Below are 12335 nucleotides of genomic sequence, written 5' to 3' on the forward strand. Positions count from 1 at the left end.
CGTTTTTAAAAAGAAATTAATTACATAATACTCTACAATTCATTTTTTATGTTTTATTTTTTATTGTTAAAAAAGATGCTTTATTAAAAAATAATAAGCATTATAAGAGAGTACTCTCTGCAATTCAATTTTAAAGTTGGAATAAAATGATCTACATCATATTAAATTTCTCAATAAAATAATCCGTTTATAAACAATATTGAGTGAGAGGAGAACTAAACCTAAGACCTTGAGTTTTAGCCAAGTGTAAAAATATTTTGACTTTGCATATTGAAGGTCTCAAGTTCGAACCCATATGACATTTTGGTTGTGTGTGTGTGTGAGAAACTCTCTTCTCTGCATTATATTGAATTTCTCCATAAAATAATGTTTAAAAAAAAAATACAAAATGATATTAAGGGAGGGGAGAATCGAACCTAAGATATTGAGTGTATGGATAAATATTTATACATTTAGTAGAAGACTAATCTTATTTTATTATTTAGAAAAGAAAAAAAAACTCATCCATTTTGGACTTAAACGTACTTAAAAAAAAAAAAAAAAAAAACAATCAACATGAAATGCTGGAATCGAATTAAAACCTTCTTCAATATTGGGAGGAAAAATAACACCAAACTAAGATGAGTAGCCATCTTTGTATTCCCATATGAACTCGCATCTCAGTCGAAGGCGGCATAATTTTAACAGAAGTTAATACATCTTAAGTTTCTATTAGGCATCTCAGTCGAAAATTATAATGTAAAAATGACTTCATTATCTTCTTTTTTTATTCCTATTTCATCCTTTTAGCCATTTACCCATTTTGTATTAAGAAACATGAATTTTTTTTTTTTTTTTTTTTGCTGCAGTATTAAGAAACATCATTCTACCATCACTTTAAGCCAATTCAGTTTATTATTATTTAAAAATGGGAAACTTGTTTGATAATCTTTCAAATTTAATACAAAAACAAAAGACTCTTAGAATTTGATTTTATCTTAACAAAAAGGGAACAGGAATGCACAACCAATTCATTTCCAACCTCAGGCAATTAGTGTAGATCCTATCCTATCAGCAGTTTTAACAATCAAATCTATCATGACTACCATTCTCATCTTGCATGAGCTGTACAAAATCTGCACATAATTTTCTATGGTACATTTGGAGCTATCAAATATATCACAGAGTTCTCGTTTAGCAGTCAGAAACTGGATATGTAACAGCCATTGTTGACTCCAGCAGTTTGTAGTTCTCAACTTTTGTTCTACTCGTCAACGAAGCGGCGGAATGAGTATAACACAGCTTGCTTATAGAATCTTGGTGCCCGGATTTTCTTTTCAAGAGTTCTGCAGAATTTCATGACCAGATTTTAATTGCCTATCAACTTAGTGACACGAGAATTTTCATGAAGATACAAAGCAAAACGAAAATTGTAGGCCACTTAGATTCAAGGACACAAGACGATATTGCAGCTGAATGTATAAGTTAGTTATTTTGACAATAAGAAAGGAGCAGTTAATATAGCTTCTCAGAGCATGCTCACCACACCGAACAGCCACTCTGTATAACTTTTGTTTTCTGATTAAAGGATGAGAAAACTACTACTCTGAGCAATAGAAATGCTTTCTCCAACCTTCCAACCTCTTCTCCATTTTCTCCACAATTAGATCCTAGAAAATAAAATCACATGGATTTCTACCTAGTAAACCTAAATATATCATAGGCTTGGTACCCAACCCACAACCAAAACAAGACACCTCCAAGTATTTTGACTGGTACAAGCAAAGCATAGGTTTCGAAATAAAGGAATTCTATTAAAGGAGATGTGCATCTGCATACCGATTCTTTCCTTTATTAAAGTAGCATATTCGGCTCCACCACTTTTTTGTGCAAAAGATGATATATCAAGATACATTTGGCTTGAAGGTCGAATTCCGGCGTCCACCATCCATTGCAATACCTGCACAATAAATAGTTGTTGCATTTTGTGATTTGAGAATCCATAAACATAAGCATGAGATATTGTAAGGCGAAAACTTGTATCACGCTGTTGTCAAATACCCACAAATGTCCTACCTACTCCAAGCAAGAAAAGATAAAATAATGCATGCAATCACAATGCATTGGTGCTTTCAGTAATATAAAGCTCAGCCTCTTTGTTTCTAAGACAGTGCTCCAGCCAAAATGTTGAATTATAAATTCAACAGGTAATTGCCTATATTCATGGCTTGAGTACTGGTCTCCATAAAGAAAAAGTTTCAATAATCGAGCCGAAGCCAACATGAGCTCATTGAAATGTTAACTAATGTCTCTTTTTGTAAACAAGCATAATTATTTAAAGAAAAAACGAGCCTCGACGTATAACATGCATAAATTATATTACAGCACCAGCAATTAAGAACATAGGTACAACCTCAGTATGATTTAAATCTACTTCGGACTTTTGACCATCATGCCATATGTGCAACCAAGAAATAGCATGATGCAAACTTTACTGCATTTGCTGACAAAAACAAATGCAGAAATGGAAGTTTGACTTAAAGATTACCTCAATATATTTTCTCCAACTTCCAACAGACAAAAGATTCTTCAACAAAATCGCATAAGTATCAAAATTGATATCACCACTGGATGCCACTATCTTGAAGAATAACTGTAAGATGTGTGCGAGAGAGAGAGAGAGAGAGAGAGAGAGAGAGAGAGAGAGAGAGAGAGAGAGAGAGAGAGAGTTACAAAATGACGGCAATGAAAGAAAAATAAACTATCAATATTCAAAACTCAGCTTAGTTGCATATGATTTAGGTAATAGGTTCCAATGACTTCGGTAAAAAAAATGGAAGATACATTAAAGAAAACCACTGCAAGCATGAGTTTGTAATGTAGTTTGCTTTGTAACATTGAGACATCAAATATTAGAGAACTTTCTAGGTACCTTCATCATAGTCTCAATCTTTCCACTTCTTCCCAGAATGTGCAGAAGCTGATTCACAAGTCCAACTGAAACTTTAGGTAGTGAGGGCTCTATCAACTTAACCAAGTCCATTGTTGTTCTCCAATCTTGTAATCTTCATTCAAAGGCCAATTATCAATTTCTTAACTAACAAAGAAACAAATGAGGAACTTATGGGAAAAGCATAGAAACTATAATGCCTCTTTGAAGCAGAGTTAATAATTGGAAACAAAAAGAAGCAAAAATCTTGCAAGGATAGAACATGGACAAGTGATGCTAAGGAATATCACTCAGCAAATCATAAATCTAGAAAAATAAGACATGAGTTTGTTATTATCACCTGAAAATCCTGTCAAATATGCAATGAATGGTGCAGCCTTAGCCAAAGAGCATTTCAACAATAAAGAAAATGTGCTCGGGGAAAATTGTAAAATTTTGTCTCCCTTGATATTTCTTTAATCAACTAAAAATAGTCATCTTCAAACATAATAGGGCTGCCTATCATATAAATAAGTAATGTATTTCCCAAGAAATATCACAGAAATGAAAATGCATAAGTCTAGAAAATTTCAGAGGGCCAATGCCAATCTTAATGTAAATACAACTTATCATGAGGAACCCTTTGTGATCCAGAATTCCATCGTATGTAAGGTAATGCCTAGCAGCATGATAAGTCAAGTCTTCAAATTAAGAATAGAAAAATCTATCATTAAGAAGAAAGAATAGGGAAAGAACAAGGAAACATGTTGATGACTGCTTCTTGCTGAGACAAAAATTAAAAGAGAGTGCAACTCACAAGCTACAGGCCGATACCATTTCAAAGAAAATGGCATCATTGAAAGGAATTTCCTTTTCTCTCATGAGTTCTGCCAGAATAAGAACCCTGGATGGATCACCTCCTTTGTTAAAAGCTCTCATCAAAGCTGAACATGCAATTCCATCAGGTTGAATGCCAGTTGTTTCCATTTCTTGAAATATTGCACAAGCCTTTTCCCAATTCTCTGTTATGGAAAGATCCGAAAAACATTTAGTTCAAAAGGTACTTCATCCTACCAGCGTCCAAGAATGGCAGTGGTTAAACATAAAACCTTACCCGCAGCACTATATGCATGCAACATTGCAGTATATGAAACTACATCAGGAGGACAACCAGCCATTTTCATCAAATTGAATATAGATTCTGCTTCCATAATTTGGCCCTGAGTAATAAAAAGACAGACAGTTAAGATGTACAAATTGTACAAGTAACCAATAATTTAATAAGGGGCAACTCTTGGCAAAAACTTACCTTCTTGCTGTAGGCACATATCACAGATGAGTAGACCTCTTTGGACAAAGGAATTTTCAAATCCATCATTTCATCATAAAAAGTTATTGCCTCACTGTATTTTGACATCTTACAACAACCACTTATCAACACAGTGTAAGTGACAGAATCCGGTTTAACTTTCTTCTTTCTCATAGATTGATATAAGTTTATAGCTTTCTCATGTTCTCCCAAATTCATATAGCTTCCAATAGCTGAGTTATATGCAATTGTATTCAATTCAATGCCTCGCAGCTTGGCAGCTGAAAGTACAGCATCAATTTTCACCTTCTGACCGCATTGTCCACAAGCAGACAAAAGTGTGCATATTGAGACAATATTTGGATGAATTCCATCTCGCTCCATCTCACGCAAGACTTCTACAGCTTCAGCTAACAAACCATTAGATCCATAGGCATTAATTAGTGCATTATAGCTCACAAGATTTGGCTTCAAGTTGTTTTTCTTCATCATGTGAAATACTTCCCTGGCCTTTTCAGGATGGCGTGATCTTCCATAAGCATTGAGTAAGGATGTATAAGACACCACATCTGGCCGGAAACTACTTTTCTTAATCACATTAAAAACTGACAATGCCTCTTCACTCATCCCATGTGAAGCGTATGCACCTAATAGTGCATTATATGAAACAATGTTGGGTTTTAGGCCTTCTGCAAGCATTGTACTAAATACAGCTGCACAAGCTTCTATCTGCCCGCATACAGAATACAAATGAATGATGCTAGTGAATGTTACAATATCAGGGCGACATTCTGCTCTTTTATCTCTCATGGAATTGAAAAGATCAATGGCTTTCTCATGTTGTCCAAGCTTTACAAGGCAATAAATAACAATATTAAGGGTGGTTGTGTCTGGACGGATATTTGTTCCCTTCATAAGCTCAAAATAAGATAAAGCCTTTGAATATTGAGCCCCTGTTTTGTATGCAGATAAGACAATATTGTGAGTCACAAGATCGGGTCCAACTCCGTTATCTGTCATTTTCTTGCAAACTTTCAAAGCTTCCCTCCAATTTCCACTTGATCCACAAGCATTGATCAAGTTGTTATATGTCGACCGACTGGGAGGGATCTGCACCCATAAGATAACGTCACGAAGATCTGTTGAGATGTGCATGTGGTATCAACTAACAAAGACCTCAATTACTTGACATCAGATCAAAGAGAAAAAATTAATCATGATTTATAAATCCTAAACTTTAAAGCAGTCAAAAACATGTGTAACCCAAAACAAGATGAACATAAATTCAATATAATGTCATCCGGACTGACACCAGTAGATATCATGCAAACTCTATATTACTTACTGAAGTAAAAAACGAAAACAGTGAGTGTGATTTAGATATGCGAATTCAAACATTTTCTCCCCATGCATCATTTGAGAAATCAAAGAAAAAAGAAAGTTGCTCACATCAAATCACACCCACTAAGATTTGTTTAGGAAGAAGACAGAAAATACACACAGCTGCACGCAGCATGTCGTCCATAAGATTCATGGCCCAACGCCATTGACCTGCCCGACCATGTGCATTGATAAGAGCATTGAAGGACTCAGCATCAGGCTTGCACCTACCAAAAGTTCATTGTTGCAATATTACTTGTTATTGTAAAAATTCAGTACAGGTTTCTATTTTCCATCTTACAACTCTGTTTATTATTCAAAACACTCCTATCCCTTCTCCTCTGCCTCAACTTGCGCTTCTCTTCATCTAACCTTAACTCTTACTAAATTGGGAGGAAATTTCAAAAACAAAAACAACAAATAAGTACCTCCATTCTTGCATTTCGAAAAACAAGCCACGAGCTTTATCAACAAGATTATGCCTAGCGTGCAATCTGATCATCATATTATAAATGTCAGTACGAGCACAATAGTTCTTCTGGTTCTTCATCCACCCAAACACTCGAACACAGTGCTCCACTGAACCCCTCTCCGTCATTTCCTACAAAAACAAAAAACAAAGCGACCCCATTTTTACACACACAAATTCAAACCCTAAATCAACATGAAAAGCTCAGAAATGAAATGAAATTTTACTTTGATGAGAACGGGGAAGTTCTTTCGAGCAAAGCGCCCAACCCATCGATTGAGCAAGCCCTCAATGTCGTCCCAGTGGCGGAGTTTGTAGACCCGGTCGACGACGTCGGAGACGGCCCAGTCCTTCTGAAAACGCTCCGTTTCGACTCGTAAACGGTGATGCTTTGGGATGTGTTGTTTGGTAAGGCCGGGGATTCGGGTGGAGATGTGGTGAGTGCCGCGGTCGTAGTCGACGGAGACCTGTTTCTTCTCTTCGAAGGCGGATGATGAGTTATTGGCGGGGTTTTTGCAGACAATTCGGGTCCTTGAACGGGTCGGGTTCAGGAATGGTGGCTGGGATACGGTGGCCATTTCGGGAGAGAGAGAGAGAGAGAGAGGATAAAATGATATTTTTGAGGGAGTGGAACGTTAAATTTGTATTTTTTTCATAATTAACCAGCAAAAAAATGTTCTTAAGCCAAACAGCTTAAGGAAAAAAAAATTGGGAAATTGGCGGCTTTACCCTGATTCACTCAATTTATTAAAAAGTAATGCGAAATGTAAAATTCAGGGTTTAGGGTTTAGCCCAAAATTGCCCCGTGAAAAATACGCTCAAGAGAAAACACGAGCACGCAACGCGACGAGAAAAGACTGAGCAGTGCACACGAACGTCTTCTTCGTCTTCAACCAAATCGTCGCTGCCTTCTTCTTTTTCTGGTTCGAATTGTGTGGTTCAGAGTTCTCTTTGATAACTATCCAGTCGCTTATGTATTTGCTTGGTATTTTTAGCAGAAGTGAAAACCTGAGGTACTCTTTTCACAGACAAACACTCCGGTCTCAGGCACTATGGCGCAATTGAAGTCCATTTCCGCATTCTCGTCCTCCAACCTCGCTTTTCACGGTCCCAAAAGAGGTACATTCTTTTTAGCAGAGAAATGGTACATATTCTCAACAGAAAATTCTGGGTGTAGTAATAGGCTTATAGAATTCGAGAAGAAAATAGGTTCCGTTTGTTATCAGAGAAAGCATAATTCATTCCAGATGCTTAAGGATTTTGTAAAATTTGAGGATAAATTAGCGGCACCCAGGTACTTAAAAATAGTTGGGTTATTGTGTGATGGTATATTTCTGATATAACATGTATCCCATTTTTTGTTTATATGAGCAGAGTCTTATCCATATCATGGCAAAGTTTGTTGTCCCGGGAAATTATCTTCATTTCAAGAGGTAGCTATGCCATTATCCATAATGCCCTATACATATCAAATTTCCCTCACCTTCTGATTATTGTTGATTACTTGATTTTGGTTTGTTCCTGACTGGTTTGCCTCTTTTTTAATTAATTTATTATTTTTACTTATAACTTGTTTCTGTAGTTAGCGGCTAGAAAGAGTGAGCTACAGGGGAATACATTTGCAGTTACTAGTAGCAATGGAATTGTAACTAGAGCTCATAACAAGCAAGGTGGGGTTGCCTAGTCAGTGGTTCTTTCATATGTTGGCCTTGGTTCTGATTTTGGATGTTACTGCTGTTGTTCCGTTTTATTTAAAGTTTAAACAACGTTTTTGTTATGGAATTTGATCCAAATCCATGCATGCTGTATTTGTTTGTCTTTTTTTTTCTTTTTCTTTTGTGTTGTTTTTACTGAACAACCACATATGTGCATAATATAAATGTATTCTGGCACCTCAGTTATTTTAAAGTGTACTTAATGAGTTCATTGCAGTGATCAGATATGGTGAGATGACATTAGTGAACGTTTTGGACTGTGAAAAGTTTAGCAAATTAGTATTTCGTATACATGTTGTGCATATCCGTTCAGGTACACACATAGACAGTAGAACTTCCAAATCAGCAGATGATACATAGGATACTTCTGTAAAGATGCATGGGTATGTTAGGTGGCATTCTACTTTAGGGCTAGCATTCCAGCTCATGGGAGAGCAAACAAAAGAGCAGGTCCTTGCCTCCCCTGATGTTTATTTCTGAGCTGCTGAACTCACTTAAGCCTTCAATATAGAGAATTAGAGAATAAGGTAGAGAAGGCTCTTCCAAGCTTGTAGTTTTCTTTTCCTTTTACTGTGAAACTATGGCTACACCTATGTTTGCTACGATTGTTTATTTTAAGCATGCAATAACCTCATAAAACTGTGTCTTCAAAATTTATTTCATGATGAGGTTTCGAAACCCCCTTTTAAGTCATAGCATATCGACAGATAATTCTTCCAAATTGACTTTCATTGGACAGTTAGGATTATGTTTAGCCACAGGAAAATCAGAACTGTTGGATCACATATTAACATCTCAAGAACATTGGCGTATATATCTTCTTAGGGAAGGGTGGTTGTGAATGGATTAAACATATGGATAAGTACTGTGAAGAGCATGTATACTTGTGTATGCACGTTGGAAAGTTAGAGAGATAAAGGAGTTAAAAGAGATGCCATGTTACGTTGATCAGCTTCTGATGGTATTAGCTAAGGGAGAATCATTTTTTCTCATTCAAGAATTCCTCAACTGGATAGATTCACTTATTTCACACAATTCTTTCCATTTTCTAAGTTCACTCATCCATTGGTTCTGTAATATTTGAGGTATTAGACGCTAATGTAATATTTATCTTGAAATGAATGCAGTTATTAGAGCAGTGCTGCCCACTTATAGTGAGACAGAATTATCTGGATCTACAAAGGAAAGAGGATTACGTGGCAAATTGAATAAGGTTGTTCTCGCCTACAGTGGTGGCTTAGACACATCAGTCATCGTTCCATGGCTAAGGTATTCCCCCTGTTTTCTTTTATCATTTCATTGACCATTAAAGTGATCCCGCCCCCCCTCCCCCCCCCCCCCCCCCAAAAACAAAAAAAAAAAATAATTATTTCTTGTGGAGCATGAAACTCATCATGAATGGATTTTCTTTTTGATGTCGATGCAAATTCTGGAAGTACTTGATTAATAATTTTTCGAGGAACAATAGCTTTCATGTATGGGGCCATAAATAGCAGCCGTGTCCATATTCCAATAATTATTGAATTTGTCTCGTACTTTCTGGATAGTTTGATTGTAGAGGAAACATATAAGGAGGTTTATAACAAACTTTTGGCTAATGCTTATGAAAGGAGTTTAAGGGATAATGCAACAATGGTATGCAGTTAATAAAACATAACAATTTATCCTCTTTATGTCTGCACATATCTTACCTTCTCAAGATTTTCTTTATTGCGATACTCTTTCAAAGAATAGTTGAGATACTTGCAAATTAAGGTATTTTTTACTGCAACTTATAAGGATAAAAAAAAAATTACTGTCTGATTAAAGATTAGTGAAATTCCCTTATTGGATAGTTCTCTTCTGTTGCTCAGTACAGCCTGTTTTATGTACCCAATGCACCATTTCGTTTCACCCAATGTTAATGCTTATTGATGCATATTGCATATGTTGTTTCTTGTGTTTTCCAAGGGCACAGTTAACTTACTAGCTTATACTTCTGATTATTTACTTCATCGTTATGGTTTTATACAATTATTTTTTTTATTTGCAGGGAGAACTACGGTTGTGATGTTGTTTGTTTCACAGCTGATGTTGGCCAAGTAAGTTGGAATTAGCAACATCTACTTCAAAGTCAAAACTTTCTTGTGTCTGCAATGCACTTTAGGACGGTAATAATTGCTTTTGACTTGTGTGCTTGCTACTTTATCTAAAATTATTAGGGTTTAAAAGAATTGGAAGGTCTGGAAAAGAAGGCCAAGGCCAGTGGGGCTTCTCAGTTAGTAGTAAAGGATCTAAAGGAGGAGTTTGTAAACGACTATATATTCCCTTGCTTGCGAGCTGGTGCCATCTATGAGAGGAAATACTTGCTGGGGACTTCCATGGCCCGTCCTGTAATTGCTAAGGTGATCTCTCAATATGATGTTTTGTTTTAATTATAAATACATCACCTTTATGGATTGATATGTGGACAGCCAAGATACTGCCTTTTGGATTTCTTGAATATGCTCTTCCGAGGTCTCTTCTGTCTGGTTTGTTTCTGGTAGAGCTGAGTATAGCTCCTTAGTAGCTCAGTTTTAGAATTTGACACATATTTTGTCTCATCTGTGTCATGATATATCTATACTCTTCTCATTGAAAAAAATATTATAACTATTACTTCATACAACAACATTCCTGAAAACAGGCCATGGTAGATGTTGCCAAAGAAGTTGGAGCTGATGCTGTAGCTCATGGATGCACAGGGAAAGGAAACGATCAGGCATGCCTTGCAGTGCAGCATTTAATATCACAACTCATGTATTTATTTTTTTCTTTGGTCATACCAACTCGTGTATTTCTTCTGACACAACCTATCTTGTCTGCTTAGGTTCGTTTTGAGCTGACCTTTTTTGCTCTCAATCCCAAACTAAATGTTGTGGCTCCTTGGAGGGAGTGGGATATTAGAGGTAGAGAAGATGCTATTGAATATGCTAAGAAGCATAACGTGCCTGTTCCGGTGACAAAGAAATGCATATACAGCAGAGACGGCAATTTATGGCACCTTAGTCATGAGGTATAATCTTTACAGCTCTTTTTTGTTTTGTCTGGATAACTACTATCTTTTCATATGAAATCTTTTGCTTCATCTTTGGCTTGCTGATTGAATTCTAAAATTCTCTCTGATTTGTGTATATATTTATGGAATTGATCAAAGGGTGATATTTTGGAAGACCCAGAAAATGAGCCTAAGAAGGATATGTTCATGTTAACAGTTGATCCAGAAGATGCACCAAATGAACCTGAGTAAGTTCCACTTTGAACCTCTGTGTATTAGCTTTTACTTTGTGTTATGAGGGCATTTTCTTATGCATCTTGCCCATGCTCTCATTTCCTAAAGGTATGTAGATATCGGGATCGTTTCCGGAATTCCAGTTTCAGTCAATGGGAAGAAGTTGTCACCAGCATCTCTACTTGATCATCTAAATCAGATTGGTGGAAAACATGGAATTGGCCGTATTGACATGGTTGAAAACCGGCTCGTTGGTATGAAGAGCCGTGGAGTGTATGAAACTCCTGGAGGCACCATCCTATTCGCTGCTGCACGTGAGCTGGAGTCTCTTACACTGGACCGAGAAACAATGCAGGTTAAGGATTCGTTAGCCCTGAAATATGCGGAGCTGGTGTATGCAGGCAGGTGGTTCGACCCGCTTCGCGAATCTCTGGATTCATTCATGGAAGAAATCTCGAAAACAACAACAGGATCAGTAACTCTCAAGTTGTACAAGGGTTCCATTACTGTGACCAGCCGGAAGAGCCCATACAGCCTGTACAGGCAAGACATCTCGTCATTTGAGAGTGGGGATGTATATGATCAAGCTGATGCCGCTGGGTTCATTAGGCTGTATGGCCTTCCCATTAGGGTGCGAGCGATGCTGGACTCTTGAGGGCTCACTAGGCTTTTGTCTTATTTTCATTTGTATTGTATGTTAGAACCAAGGAGTGAGCAGCTTATATAAATATTAGACAGTGGTTTGAACAAAAATATTAATTTCTTTATAAATAAATTAGTTATGAAGATTGAAAGATTAGCCAAAAAAAAGTTTTATAAAATTAGTAGCAAGGAACTCACAGTACATTACAAACTTAGAAATAATTGCACATATTTAATTATAAAAAAAAGAGTTTTCAATTCGAAAGTTTTTGAGTTACTTTACACTACAATCTGTATTCAGAGTGGTTGTTTGTCATGAAATAAATTTTGCAAAAGAGATAGAAAGAAAAAACAGTAATCAATAACACATGAGCCCAGTAAAAAATGGCCTTGACTTGTAAACCAGTGATTTCAAGTTCGTACTCATGATACCTTGGTTGGTAGTGTGTGAGAAACCCCCCTCAACTTCTATTAGTTTCTATAAATAATTTTTTTTTTAAATCTATTAACACCAATTACACAAATGCAAATAACTAACGAATTTGCTTGGTATTGAATTACGAAGGAAAATGGAATGGGAAGAAGAAACATCATTATTAAAATGAATAAATGAATTTGCTGTATGGCCATGATATACACATGAAAGATACTTGTTGCGTGGA

General features: G+C 36.4%; 2 protein-coding genes across 6 annotated transcripts; one reads left to right on the forward strand and one right to left on the reverse strand.

Annotated features, from left to right (window-relative positions):
- Positions 1-954: 954 nt before the first annotated feature.
- LOC117633809 (pentatricopeptide repeat-containing protein At2g41720) lies at positions 955-6743 on the reverse strand. Of its 2 annotated transcripts, XM_034367594.1 has the most exons (10): positions 6294-6743; positions 6026-6198; positions 5719-5824; positions 4218-5327; positions 4023-4128; positions 3726-3930; positions 2912-3044; positions 2528-2632; positions 1819-1939; positions 955-1325 (listed from the first exon to the last, which is right to left on the reverse strand). In XM_034367594.1, exons 1-10 carry the CDS (start codon positions 6642-6644, stop codon positions 1174-1176), a joined length of 2562 nt encoding a protein of 853 aa, XP_034223485.1. In that variant the 5' UTR covers positions 6645-6743; the 3' UTR covers positions 955-1173. The 2 variants fall into 2 exon arrangements, with proteins under 2 accessions (XP_034223485.1, XP_034223486.1); XM_034367595.1 differs by lacking the exon at positions 2528-2632.
- Positions 6744-6861: 118 nt separating this feature from the next.
- LOC117633810 (argininosuccinate synthase, chloroplastic-like) lies at positions 6862-11830 on the forward strand. Of its 4 annotated transcripts, none has more exons than XM_034367598.1 (11): positions 6862-6989; positions 7095-7185; positions 7441-7499; positions 7649-7736; positions 8909-9050; positions 9814-9862; positions 9983-10165; positions 10447-10521; positions 10630-10815; positions 10957-11045; positions 11140-11830. In XM_034367598.1, exons 2-11 carry the CDS (start codon positions 7119-7121, stop codon positions 11684-11686), a joined length of 1485 nt encoding a protein of 494 aa, XP_034223489.1. In that variant the 5' UTR covers positions 6862-6989; positions 7095-7118; the 3' UTR covers positions 11687-11830. The 4 variants fall into 4 exon arrangements, with proteins under 4 accessions (XP_034223489.1, XP_034223487.1, XP_034223490.1 ...); XM_034367596.1 differs by having other exon boundaries at positions 6864-6989; positions 7065-7185; XM_034367597.1 differs by having other exon boundaries at positions 6866-6989; positions 7062-7185.
- Positions 11831-12335: the final 505 nt, after the last annotated feature.

The sequence above is a fragment of the Prunus dulcis genome, chromosome 7, assembly GCF_902201215.1.
Source record: "Prunus dulcis chromosome 7, ALMONDv2, whole genome shotgun sequence".
NCBI classification, from domain to species: Eukaryota; Viridiplantae; Streptophyta; class Magnoliopsida; order Rosales; family Rosaceae; genus Prunus; species Prunus dulcis.